Genomic DNA, 15,114 nt, shown 5'->3' with positions numbered 1-15,114 from the left:
CAAGTAAAATGTTTAAATCTACAAGAAAAGATAAAATAACATCCTTAAATACATCGAGTGGGCTGAGCAACTCCTAAACTTTCAACAGATCATATCCAAAGATTTCTAATATCAATTTTTCATTGAAAGGTACCAAATAAAAGGTTGAGAGCATAAGAAAAAAAAATTTTTTTTTAATGCATTTATTTGTCACCCTAATATATATATATATATATATATATATATATATATATATATATATATATATATATATATATATATATATATATATATATATATATATATATATATATATTAGGGTGATAATGCGGTAGTGGTGTAGTAGTAGAGCGCTCGCTTGATAAGCGAGAGGTTCCGAGTTCAATCCCCACCCGATCCCTAGTAGTACCGTGCTCAACTTGTTTCTCCGCGCAGTGGCTTTGTTTGTCAAGTTTCGTGTTTCGGAGTTATAGAGTTGAGAGAGGGTTATAACCACAGTTAAGTAGCCTCCTCGTCTGTAGTGGCCTTCTGGGCCTTGGGGAGGTGAATTAACAAAAAAAAAAAAAAAACTTAGGTGAGCCCTTGTGCGACAAAAGTTTTTGTGGGTGTGCAGGCGATTAAACATTTTCGTTAATTTGTTCAAATTTTATGAAAAATGACTTTTTTTTACCAGTTTTTTTTTAATCATTATATCTTTTATTAGTATTTATTCAAAGCACTCTTTTCGCTATTTTTATTTTAATTTAAATAGCAGAAAAAAAAGAACTTTTTAAATCGCACAGGCTAACTTAAAAATGCATGAAAAAAGGGCTGGCATTCAATTTAAAATGGAGAAGACTGATATATATATATTATATATTATATATATATATATATATATATATATATATATATATATATATATATATATATTATATATACATATATATTATATATATATATATATATATATATATATATATATATATATATATATATATATTATATATACATATATTATATATATATTATATATACATATATTATATATATATTATATATACATATATATTATATATATATATATATATATATATATATAGAGAGAGAGAGAGAGAGAGAGAGAGAGAGAGAGAGAGAGAGAGAGAGAGAGAGAGAGAGAGAGAGAGAGAGAGAGAGAGAGAGACTTGGCCAGGAAGGCATGCAATTTCATGCCATAATATGACCACACAAAAATTATTTGATTTTGAAAACTTGACCACAGCTTTTAAAATGCTTTGAAAATTTGTATACATTTTAGAAATGGGCTGAAAAATTATCTTAACTATAAAGAAACTTAATAAAAAAAACTTACCCTAAAAAAAGCAAAAAAAATCTTCATAAAAAAAAATAACGAAAAATAAAATAAAAATAACTTAACTAAAACTAAAATCAAAAGAATAAAATTAAACAAATAATAAACTATAACAATAAGATTATTTAAAATAAGTTTGGAATAAATAACTTTAAACCAGTTATCTTTACTAACGTTTTTATAATATTATGCAAAACTCATTTAAATAAAGTAATAACTTACATCTAACAATTGTTTAAAACAAAAGAAAAAATAATTAAATTGTTTCATTATAATGTTGAAATAATTTTTTTATTTAAAGACATTCATAATAAAAAATACATACTTAAATAACTATAAGAAAATATATTTGTATTTATATATAAAAATATATATGATATATTTATATATATAAATTAAGTATAAAAATATATATATGATATTTATTAATACTTTATATAAAAAATTGTAGCAGTAATTTGTTACTTTGTTTAAATGAGTTCAATAATATAAAGTGTTTTAACTTTGAGTGTATTAACTTTAGTCATTCTTATATAAAGTTTGTTAAAAAGACAATTGTTTTTTAAAATCGTTGCTTATAAAATTAAAAATTTTTTTTATTACATAAGAATTTGAAAAAAAAAAAAATCTTTATATTGATACTTTAATTAAAATCATTAGTTACTTAATTTAAAAGTGTGTTGCTAATATAAAACATTAGTATAGATACGTGTCAAAGTTATTTATTTTTAACGTAATTAAAAACCATTTATTTCTGCCCATTTAAATGTGTGTGTATGTATATATATATATATATATATATATATATATATATATATATATATATTATATATATATATATATATACACATATATATAGATATGTATTATTATTATTATCCTAGCACATTTAGATCAGTACTCTACTTATATATTTTGCACATTTAAATTCAGACTTAAAACAGTTTTATCAGAAAAAGAAGAAAAAATAAAGAATATTGAAGAAAACAGATTTTTTTTGTTAAAAAAACAGAACAATAAACCCTCAGTTGATTTATATACTGAAGCCCTCACAGCTTCCTATTTCGGTATGGCATAAAATATTATTATTGATGGTTAATTTAAGAGTTATGAAAACATTGTTAATGCGTAAAATATTCAAAAGAACAACAGCAGCCATTATTTGCACAACATTCGCAAAACATAATTATTTTAATTGATCAACCACAAAAAAATGCACAAAAAAAAGTGTTTTACATGTGATATTTTATGGCATACAGTGGAAAATGCTTTTTTTTGCACTTTTCTAGTTCAATATGACTCATAACTTGTGCCTAAAAGCTTTAACTTTAAATTTAATTTTACAACTTACTTGGCGCAGATGAAATGGTAACTCTTTGGACATTTTTGATAACAACACCCAACAGAGGCTCCTAACTGATCACACAGATCACATTTCTGAAAAATAGATTTCAGTACATAATTGTGTAAATATTATGATTTGGGTGTATTATTTTATTTGATGTAAATAAAATGGTTTAGGCATAACAGGGTGTTAACTAATTGGTAAAAAGTAAAAAAAAATCATGCATAAATAACTTTTTCAAATAAACTAAATTAAATAAAACATTTCATACAATTTTATTTCCTCGTTTAATTGCTTCATATACATGTTTCAGTCTTCCTTCTTCATCTTCATACACTTCTGCTGACCACAAAGCACAATTTACATGTACCCATTCATTATCCCCAGAATAAAGTAGACGACCTGCTCCACAAAGTTCACCATCACCATAAACACCACAAAACATACATCTTCTCAAATCCTGCATTATTAAAATTCACATACATAGTAAAAAAAAAACTTTCCTAATAAAAAAAATTATTATTTTTATTGGATCAGAATAAACCATGGGCCTCATGTAATATGTGTATCCTGCTAAATTGCTCAAGCGGGTTGAGGTAGAAAAAAGGCTTACCATTTCCAGAGTATGGAGAGAGCAGAAGAACCAGCACAATGACAGTTACTTTTTTATGATTGATATTACAAAGTACAGAAAAGCTAAAAGGAGACAAACTCTTCAATATCTAGACATATTATCTACAGCAACTGTCAGACATGACAACAGCCTACCAGTACCACAACCACCACAAAATGAAAGCATACTCTTCATCTTTTAATTAATTTAATTAAACACAAAGTATTTACTATGGATTTATTTTTAATAAGTTTTAAGCGATACTTTTATTTTTGTCTATATTGAAGTTGCGATATGTTTTTTTTTCATTATTTTATAAAGGAAGATATTTCATCTCAAGAGTCAGCAAGTAGCAAAAACATGGAGGAAGCTTTTTTACCAAAAAAGATCTTTTACCCTCATTTTCCAAACATCAAACTTGTCTACTACAAAAAAAGGTAACAGTTTTTAATATGCTTTTCCTTGTCATCCAGATGGCATATGCAGCTGTAAAATGAGTATCCAAATATCATATCTGTTAAACTTTTAATTTAACCTTAAAAGTTTTTTTAAGAATGCTTTAACAAATTTTGTCAGTACCAAAAAAATGTCATAAGTTTTAAGCAAAGATATATTTTTTATCTAGAAACTTTTCTTAAATACCTTTACAATTTTATATTCTAATAAACAAATAATTTTTAACAAAGATATAAGAAGAAAAAAAAAAAGAAAAAAAGTTCTCTACATTAATTTAAATCTCAAACATTAATATATAATGTCTAATAGTTCAACTTTTCCAAACAATAGTACGACAAAGAGTTGGCACATCAGCTAGACATAAGAGCTGAGATGTCTGTTCTAAAAGTCTAATCATTTCTGAATGTCAAAAGATGGTCTACATTTGCATTTTAAAACAGTATGATACAAAAAAAGACAAAATAATCTTTTTAACAAAAAAAGAAATTTAATCAAAATTAAAAATCATCTTTGCTTTTTTTTTTCATTTCTAAAATCATTTTTGCACACTTTCTGATGAGAATAAAGTTAAACTAATTATAAAAACCCAATTCTTGGCATTACATGAATGTTGATGTTTACCATCTAAAAACCACGATTAGGTATTGCCTGAGAAAAAATGAGTGCCAAAGTCTATATTTACTTCAAGCTAATAAAAGTTAGCTTTAACGACACACAAAAGAAATGACCAAATATGGTAAAAATATGTTGCTATGAAGTTAAATAACTGGCAAAAAGTTTTAATGAATTTTTTTTTCACAAGCAAGGAATCATTTAAAAAATTAGTTGTGCCAATTTTTATTTAACATATGCTATAAACAGATATATACACATCATTGATGATGTTTGATCATGAAAATGATGACATTTTAAAGATTGTATACATTAACTGAATTATATAAAAACTTGAAAAATCTAAAGAATTTTCTTTGTTTAATAAATTACATCAAATTAGTAAAAAATACACTTTTAAAATTTTATTTTTTGTTCCCTCTGAATATTCAAAATACTTTTTTTTCATTCCTGTTTTCATTTCAAGTTTTTTTTTTTCAAATTTAAGTAACAACCTTGATTCAAATCATGAAAAATCTACATACGGTTATTAAACTATCCTTAAGGTCTTTTGTATCAAAATTTTCTTCAAGCTTCGAAGTAACAGAATAAGTGTGATCACCATAATTTGAAATATAAGGAGTGCACTCGTAATTTACAGAATTGCTAAAACAGAACAGAACTTGAGGCAAAATGAAGATGTAATATAATTGAAACAAATCTTCAAGTAAAAAGGAAAACACAAAACAACAACAACAACAACAAATTACCTTTTTACAACTACTGGATATTCTGTATTTGACATGATTGATTTATCAGCCAAGTGCCAGGGAAAAACATCATTGAGGTACTTAAAAAAAAAACTCTTTATTTAAAAAACTATCCCATCTAAACTATTTAGTTTATCCCATCTATTTTAAAAACTATCCCATCTAAAAAGTATTTTAGGTGTAATGAAATCAATTAATTTAGGAGTACTGAAATCAATTATTCTTAAACCTAGTGTCTTTATGTACTATTGTAACAAAAGGCTTAAAACTATAAATTATGTTTATTTTTTATTTCACTAATAAAAAACATAAGTTCTCAAACATTCTTGATATTGTTTCTTTTAAAATAATGAAAAAAAAGTTCTTTATTTTTAAATAAAGAAAAATATTATACCCTACCTTTAAGTATTGAACAAATAATTTATTGACTTGTTTGAAAATATAACAATCAAATACATCCACAACTTGCATCTCTTTAACCAATATTTTTAGTTCATTGATTATTTTCAGAAACATATTTTTAAACTCGTGCACATCCTTTACTTTTGATGACTGAATACTATCTAACATTGTGTCAAATCCTGATACCATCACACTATTTTCACCAAAAACCTTACGTAATGATTTGTAATCTTTATTTAACGTAACACTTGAATATACCTGAAAAATAACATTAATTTTTTTAATGTAATTTTTATTTACTATTTATATTAAGAAAATTTTTTTAATTTAATTTTTTTCTATTTATTTCAATTTATTTTATTTATTAAATATATTTTACTATCCAAATAATAATTTTGGTATCCTGATGATTTTGTTGAGGAAGACACTTAATATTAAAGAAAGAGATTAAATAAGTGTTTTTTGTAAAAGGTTTTTAAACATGAACCTACTTGTATAAACTTTTTTATAGATCTTTATTTTTGTATATACTACAACAAACTTACATATAAATACTCTGTTGCTAATGGAACAATTTTAAAATAGAGATAGACAAATGCTTATATAGATCAAGTGATGGATTATGGTAGGAAAAAGAATGGTTGGGAAAGTAATACCTATATATAGATATTTATTCAAGCAAACAAAAAAATCACACGCAGTCTTTTCTTATAAAATCTATGCTCAAAGATTTATTCAAAAAATAAAATAAGTTAAAAAAAAAGAATTTAGTATTTACTTTTAAAAAGCCATTCTTGAGTTCGGTCCTTGTTGCAATAAACCATTTTTGACTCTCTTTGTTACTTCCAGTACACAATTTACACAAATATGGAACATCATCTGGAAGGTCAGCTAGTATTTCATAATCATCCTCTGTAATTCCCTCACACTCCATGTGAACCCATGCTTCACATTTTGTGCAAAACATCATCTTTAATGCATCATCATCATCATTATATAACACTAAACAAACTGGACAATAGTTTCCTTTCTTCCAGTTGAAATCACATTTCTCACACATGGTAAAGTTCTGCATCCATCTTGATGACTTATTCTAAATAAATGGTTAATTTATAAATATAATCATTATTGGAAAAAAACTTCAAACTACATACACTTATTTTTAAAACAAAGTCATTAACTTCTACCACAACTTCTTGAATAAAGTTTTTACTAAAAATAATACAAGTAAAGTATACAATCAGTTTTACACTTGTAGATTAAATTATACAAGCAAAACAAAAACAAACAAACAAAAAATGTCATGGATTGAAACCTACTATAAAATAAGTAAAGAATTCCTGATTACCTAATCTACATTAAATACCTATTCTACAATAAGTACCTATCTACATTAGAATCTTAAAAAAAAAGCTACACTAAATTAAGTTTCCCCTATAATCATAGATGACATTTGATGACCAGAAAATATTTGAGTAACTAAAAATCTAAGGAGGAGGTAAAGATAAAAAAAGGTTTTATAAAGTTTTTTTACTTTTGTACTTTTATATTTAAATTGCTTAATTCATACAACTTAATAAGTAGTTATATTCACGCAACTCAATAATAGTTATATTCATACAACTCAATAATAGTTATATTCACACAACTCAATAATAGTTATATTCACACAACTCAATAACAGTTATATTCACACAACTCAATAATAGTTATATTCACGCAACTCAATAATAATTATATTCACACAACTCATAATAGTTATATTCATACAACGCAATAAGTAGTAAAAACTGAAGTATAACAACACGAAAGATTGTCATTTTCATAAAGATCAAGATTAGAAAAAAATATGGAAAAAAACATCTAATCTTATCATCAAATTTGTGTTAATAAGGTATTATATTTATAGAGAAGGTAATTCACTGCTATTCAGGGTGGAAGTCCTTCTACTTAAGAGACCAGATGTAGTCCAATGGTATTCAGAGTGGTAGCCCTCTCTTAAACCAGTAAAATAGTCATGGAAATAGACTATGATTGTTTAGAAGAGGTGAATTGGCCCCAACAAAATTATAAGATTTAGCAGGGGCAGATAGCTGGGGCTAGAAAATTTTTTTAAAATACTTAATACATTATAATTTTATGCTTACATTTACTATTTATTAAATACTGGCATATATTTATATATATTTCAAACTCTAATTTACTTCCAAGGTTGCAAGTAACCACTATTAAGTTATGAGTTACTTTAAAATAGAGGATAAGTTTAAAGAGCTAGGACACAGTTTACTGAAGACTTACTAAAGCTGTAGGTGAAATAAAAAAGAAAAACATGAAGATGGTTAAGAGTTACAAGATTTTTTTAACGTTCAAGGAAAAAAAAACTGGATTAATAAAAGTTTTTATAACATGAAGGGACAGATACAGCAAAAGAATGCAACTTGTTGAATAAGAAGCCAAGCAAGAATGAGTTTTGGTTTATCGTAATAAAGATGATAGCTTGTTTGACAATTGACCATGATAGTATTTGTAGAAAAAAGAAAGAAATGCAACCTTATGACAATAGGAGAGTGGTTCAAGCTTGGCAGATTAAGGATTTTAATTAATTACTTGGCACAGGTCTAATTACATTTACAATGTGCTTTTAAACTTTGTCTGAGAGTAAGAGGGTTGTTATCCGTCAATATAGGAATGCCAACAATATTGTAATATTTTTTGCACTAAATGAGTTTTGTTGTCTTGCAAAAATTGTGGATTTTAAGTCCAGACTTAAAATCAGAAGAGAGATCAGATAAAAAATCAGCTGCTTGTTCTATGATACCAAAAAGTGAAGAACTTTTGTCAAGACAAGAGTATAAAGTTGAGTCGCCAGCAAATAGAGCCACTTTGGATGTAAAATTTTCAAGAAGATTGTCATAATAGATAAAAAACGATACAGTAGCAAAGATAGAACCTTGTAGAGTGTAGGCCTTCAAGAATAACTTTAATTCTGCAGTTAGAAAGAAATGATTTAATAATCTTAAAAACTTTATATAAAGAAACTAATAATATAATAAAGGTTAATTGTAGGGATAGTTAGAGAGGTCAAAGCATTTTCTAGAGTTTTTAAAAATTGAAACCACTTATCTAGCACTTTTTAATAGTTTAGCAAAAATTGAAGAGGTTACTGGATAACGCTTTTTTCAAAACTATGATGGAAATATTATCTGAAGCACAAATTTTAGTTTAATTGAGAATTAACTTTGGCATTAGAAGCCAGAGTGATTTGGATGTTTAACAATGGGTTAATATGTTTAATGGTATGACAGAAAGAATATGCCCATTAGATTCAAGAGTCAAGTTAGAGGAAAAGTTCTTTATAAATAACTCTGCCCTATTCTAGGGAGAAGTAAAAAAATCAGATCCATGAGTTGGAAATTGAATGTTAGACTTACTTTAGTTAATGACACTGTTGATGATTTTCCAAATGTCTCTAGAACTTAACATCTGAGATAAGATACAAGATTTAGTAAACTGAGAATAACAGAGCTTAACATCAGAGAAGACCTTTATACATTGGCTTCTTGCAATAATAAAAGGACATTTATTCTTTCATTTTTAAAAAGATGAAAAAAATGATTACGGTTTAATAAAGCAACTGCTAAAGATGGTGAAAAGTGTAGAGTAGAACAAAACTTGACTTAAAATTGAAGAGAAGGAAAAAAACTTCCAAACTTTTATTCCAGAAGGAATAAAAGCTTCCAAGATGCACATTTATGCATACATAATATGGATTTTAACATATGTTTGCTATTTATTCAGATGGCACCCAATATCCTTACATACTTATATAAACTTTAGTATTTATATGGTTTAGTATTTGCCGAAAGAGAAGGTGATCAGATGGATGTGTGGTGTGACTCTAACAAGGCAAGAAAAGGAGGCATAATCTTAAACTGAATAGAAAAAAATGTTTCTAATAAAAATTTCTCTAATAAATGTTGTATCGAACAACATTTATTAGAGAAGATTAAATTTGATTTCAAGGTATCTGCATGTAGAGAGATAGCGGCTTCAGGAGTAAATGGTGGTGGTAGAAGTAAGAAAACTTGAAGAGAGTGCCTTACATTTGTATGAATGAGCTTCAGTTAAGGAAAGAAAATGCTCTAGATTGTTTATATTAGAGAAACAGCATAAAAGCTTGAAGGTGATCATCATCATCATGATAATGATGATCATGATCTTGATGATGTCAATGATGATTATAATGATCATGTTGATCATAATGATGTTTATATATGCATATATACAAAATATAACATGAATTTCGAATTTAAAAAATACACTTTAAGATGGATAAATGTTTATGCAGCCCCGGTCACAAACCCGGTCCGGGTTATACTTTATCAAACCCGGCCCCAGTAAAATTTCAACAATCATTTATAAGGCGCAAATGCTGATATTATCAAAAATATTCACAAATGGTGTGGAAAAGTATCATCAATTATTTCAGAGCTTTTGAAACAACTGAAATTTCTTGAAGCAGAAAGAATCATTACCAGACAAATCAAAAATCTTCTCATATGAAGAAGCAACAAAAATATTCCAAAACCAAAAGAAACAGAAGTTGTAATGATGGCTTAAATTACCAATGAACTCAACACCAAAAAAAAAACATTGTCAGCGGTATTACTGATTCACCTAGTGAAGAAAAAAACACAACCTTAGAAAATGATAAACAAAGAATCAAAACACTCCTAAAATGGATCATTGTCAACCTTTTATTAAACAATACAAAAAGCATAATATGTTTAACAAAAAAAAAAAAAAAAAAAGGACCAGAAGGATGTCCAGACCTAATTTTATTTGAACTAGACAGCATAGACACTCAAATGTTAGTAATTCAAAATTAAGTAATTTGAAAAAATTAAAAGAAATCGATATCTTCAAAAATGTTTATATTAATAAGAAAAAAATTGAAAATGAACATCTATTTTACACTGAATTAAGTAAATGGAAGCAACGTTACAATGAACTCAACAAAAAAATACTATTGGGGAATCTGTTCAGACAAACTTAAAATGAATGAAATCAAAACTAAAATCTAAACCTTACTTAATTCAGCAATTCATTTGCAATGACATTACTCCTTATATTTTAAAAAACTGCAGTTCTGCTCTTAGCCTACTACTTACTATTTATCAAAACAACATTGGGACTACCCCATAACTATAGAAACAAATAAACATCACAGCAATTCCAAAAAAAAAAAAAAAGGGGGAAAAAAATGATCCAACTAATTATTGACCTATCTACCCATCATTGGTTTTTAGTAAAGTAATGCAAAAACTAATAAAAGATGACTTGAATTATGAATAATTATTATTATTGAATGAATTATTTAAATATATATAACTTATTTGCTAAAGAAAAGTTTACAAATTTGCTTGAATCAATAGATGTAATGATATCAACAGATGAATCAATAGATGTGTGACCAATGCTTTAATTGGTTTTATGCTTTAATGGTTTAACTTTGCTAAAGCATTCAATACAGTAGATCATAAACTAACTGCTAAGCAACCCTCAAGATTAGGAAAAATGAGGTCGGCAAAAATTTGCCAACCTCAATCTTTTAGAAGTAGGCATCAGGTCAGTAAAAAAAACTAGATACCAAGGTCTTACCATAAAACATAACAACAAGGTCAGCAAAAAATTGCCAACCTCAAACACTAAAAGGTTAGCAGTTAGGTAGGCATTGCTGAATGCCAACCCTAATTCCGAGGGTTGCCTAAGTAAAAACTTATGGTTCCGACAAAATATTTATAAAATATTTACAACTTTCTCTCAAACAGGCAACAAAGAGTTGTAATTAAATAATGAAGTCTCCAAATGGCTTCCAGTATTATGTGGTGTACCACAATACAAAGTTTTTCAGCACTTCTCTTCGATCTATTTGTTAATGACATGCCTGAACTAGTTCACAGTACCTGCAAGATGACAAAAAGTTTGCAGATACTATTTGCAGATGATTGTAAATTGCCATAATAAAAACCAAAAAAATCGAAAAATGCTACTAGATGATCTTAATAAACTAGTTAAATGGACAAAAAGGAGCATGAAATTAAATTACAAAAAACGTAAAGTTATGAAAGTTTACAGTATCAAATCAAAAAAATTAATTGAACAAATAAATCAAGTTATCCCACTAAATATAAATACCCACAATGGAACAATCATCAAGATAAACAAAATGACACAGGAATGGGACCTAGGTATCAACATAAGTAATAAGCTGAAATGGAAAGACCACATCACAATGATAACCAATAAAGCTTACTCAAAACTAGGTATATTGAAATGGACATTTAAATTCTGGTACAATTTCTCATTTACTAAACTATATACAACTTATGTTAAATCCGAATTAGAAATTTGTGCACCAGTTTGGAATCCACATTAAAAAAATGAAATAAAACAATTTGAAAAAGTTCAGCAAAGAGCCATGAAGCTTGTACCAGGTCTTAAGCACAAGTCTTATGAAAAAGGTTTATTGAGTTTAGGGTTGGAAAGTCTCAAAACCAGATGAATTAGAGGAGATCTCATCCAATATTTTAAAATAAAAACAAACTTGAACAATATAATCTTGTATCATCTAAACTCAAAAACCTTTTATTTAACTCTAAAAAATGAATCTTCAAATATCAGAGGAGAACCACACTGAGTACAGAGAGTTTACTCAACATACTTACAGCAAAAATTTCTTCAGCAACCGAATAGTGTCTTTTTTGAACAATTTACCAAATAACTTATTAGCATCAAAAACAGTTGATGAATGAAAAAAATATGATGTCTTATCTCATAATAAATAATTAACTAAAGTACTACTATAATAGGGTTACAATAATTCTATTCTGCAAATTACTACTATAATAGAGTTACAATAATTCTATTCTACAAGGATTTGTGATATCTATGCAGTAGAAATAAATAAGAAACTAAACCAATTTATAAGTACTAATTTTCATAACAATTTCTAAAACCTAAATAATACAAAATCAGGGAAAAAACTGTTAGTAGGCAATAATAACAATAATAAAGGAAAACTAATTTAAAAAAGAAAAAAGAAAGTAAAGGAAACGCAATAAAAAACAGATTAACAGATTTTGCAGAATTCTAGAAAATCCTATCTGCACTAATATCATATAGAAAGATTCTGATTAACGCTTGAGTAAAAAAAACTCAGTTATCAAAAACAAAAAATAAAAAATAATTAAAAAATAAAGTAAAAAAAGTAATAAAATTAAACTGACATCACCAGGAGTTCTTCTGTTACATTTTACACACTTCACACATTTACCACAAACCTAAGATAAAAAAATGATGAAATAATGGAACAGAATAAAATAGTGCTTGTCCCTTTTTAAAATCTTATTTTTTAGACAAAGAATATGAAAAAATTTTACAATCTTAATTATCAATTTATTACATTCAAACGGCTGTCAATAAAGTCTCATGTATTAAACTTATATTTTCCCAGTAAACTTTATTTTTTTCCAGTAACTTATTTCCAGTAAAAATTAATTTTTTTCCCGGTAGAATAATAACTTTTTTCCAGTAAAATGTTTGCGGTAAGAAATCAGTTTTTTACCAGTAAAGTTATTTTCCGGTATTTAAACTTTTAAGTAGAAAACTTTTGTTTTTCAGTAGAAAAAATTTTTAAAAAAAATGCTTCAAGTGTTAAATAGATTTTGGAAAATAATTCCATAAGAAACTATAACCTATTTTGAATTAAACGAATGTTTTCACCAAACTTAGTTTTATTTGACTTGAAGATCGATGTTTAAAATTCACATAAACTTCTTCTGAACTAATCTTTACATAAACTTTATACTTTATCCAATAGATTTAGATCAGGGTTACAGATAACCATCAGGAATTATTCAATGAATCAGCAAAGGCTTTTTGAGCTTTTTTTGGACAACCTGGTTTTCTTTTTTGGTGCATTTGAATATTTTTGGCTTCAAGAGGTGGATTGTACAGTTTCAAATGTATTGCTATTCCTACTGAATGCTTACATGAGTAATTTTTGAAGAAATGAGGACAAATACATTCTGCATCTTGCCAATTGTCATCTTTTATCTCAACCACCCAAATTCCAAATTGGTTCTTAACAAACACATCGAAAGTGGCATGACTATGATTCTTGTAGATTAAAATGTCTCCTTTTTTAATTACATTTTTCTCTCCACTTGGTATGTAATACAAATTTTCTGCTTCTTTATTTTCTGTACGAATTTCTTTCTTGGATTTTACCCATTGGTATGCTGATGTCTTGGTAGCCAAACTGGTTGTTGTTGTTTTTGAAAACAATTTCAGATTATTTTTGTAACCAAAGGACCAGTTTTCAATCATCTGCAAAAACAACAACTTTGAACTTGCTTATAGGAAATCGTTCATGAAAGGTGTACTCACCTTGAATTACTCTGTTGCATGACTCAAGACAGTTATTAGTGGTTGGGGTGAAATGCCTATAGCCCTCATACCGATTGGAGTTAGTGTGTTGAAGCAGAGTAAAAACAAATGTTCTTGGTCATCCCACTTTTCTTGGTCATCCAACTTTTTGAAAAACAGATTGATGGCAATTAAGAAAGATTCTGGGCTGGATAACTTTTGTAATGTTTCAATATCTGTCAAAATTGATGTTCTGTTCTCTATTTTCACCATGGATTTAATTTTTTGTGAAACATTTCAGTATATGTGTGCCCAATACATCACAATTTTTTGTTCTTCACCAAAAACTAACTTAAAAGCATTTTGAATGGATTGAGCAGCATAAGAAACCAAAACCTCAGGAATTATAACTTCAAAAATATTTTGGACACCTTTTCTCAATGCTTCAAATAAAAATATAAAATCTCCAGTTTTTTCAGACATACAAACTCCTATGCCAAAATGATGAAAATGGCGGTCAGAATCAGATGTACCAACAACAAAAACTGGATAGCCTTGCCAAATAAGTTTGTAAGTAGCATCAGGATGGATGATCTTTGCATCTTTGACAAGACTAAGCAAATGTTTGGTTGAAGCAAAGAATCTAAAAAGGCATTCTTCATCATATGTCATTGTATAGGACACAATAAATGCTGTATGTTTATCTTTTGGCACTGAAGAGTTTTCAATAAGCCATTTTTCCAATTCACCTAGGCTGATGTTAGTGACTTCAAACTTTTTCTTTCTCAATTTTGCAAGGATGTTATTCAGTTGTGTTTGAGATGGTACACAAAAGTCATTTTTGGCCAAATAGTCATGAAATTGTTTAGGTTTCATTTGCATATCAAAAAGTCTGTTGATTTCTAACTGAACTTTTTCAGAAAGTTTACCTCCTCTTTTAGTGTCAATAGAATCATGTGTGTTGTGAAGTTGGTCTGTATAATAATACATTAGATGAGAAACTGTCATACAAAAGATAAATGCTTGCAGCACTTTGAGTTCCTTTAACTTTTACAAGATTACATTTGTAATAGTCTTTTTAATCTTCTTCAGTTTTGTTTCGAAAATCAAAACTCCAATTTTTTTCTTTGTTAAAAAACTCTTTGACTTCATTTAAATTTTCTAATTTGCATTCAAGTTGTTTTTGAGAACTAGG

The 15,114-nt window shown here is 27.1% G+C and overlaps 1 protein-coding gene across 1 annotated transcript in view; it reads right to left on the bottom strand.

Annotated features, from left to right (window-relative positions):
- The window catches only part of LOC100210554 (histone-lysine N-methyltransferase 2A), a 100,968-nt gene that overhangs the window by 31,258 nt on the left and 54,596 nt on the right, over nucleotides 1-15,114 (bottom strand). The window contains exons 9-15 of the mRNA XM_065787796.1: nucleotides 12,779-12,832; nucleotides 6,268-6,582; nucleotides 5,487-5,747; nucleotides 5,088-5,167; nucleotides 4,863-4,983; nucleotides 2,929-3,117; nucleotides 2,664-2,749 (exon numbers count right to left, since the gene is read on the bottom strand). Coding sequence (XP_065643868.1) covers nucleotides 2,664-2,749; nucleotides 2,929-3,117; nucleotides 4,863-4,983; nucleotides 5,088-5,167; nucleotides 5,487-5,747; nucleotides 6,268-6,582; nucleotides 12,779-12,832 — 1,106 coding nt within the window. The remainder of the gene's footprint in view (nucleotides 1-2,663; nucleotides 2,750-2,928; nucleotides 3,118-4,862; nucleotides 4,984-5,087; nucleotides 5,168-5,486; nucleotides 5,748-6,267; nucleotides 6,583-12,778; nucleotides 12,833-15,114) is intronic.

This window comes from Hydra vulgaris, chromosome 01 (genome assembly GCF_038396675.1).
Source record: "Hydra vulgaris chromosome 01, alternate assembly HydraT2T_AEP".
Lineage (NCBI taxonomy): Eukaryota > Metazoa > Cnidaria > Hydrozoa > Anthoathecata > Hydridae > Hydra > Hydra vulgaris.
Note: the sequence above shows the minus strand (reverse complement) of the source record. Positions and strands in the feature narration are given on the sequence as shown.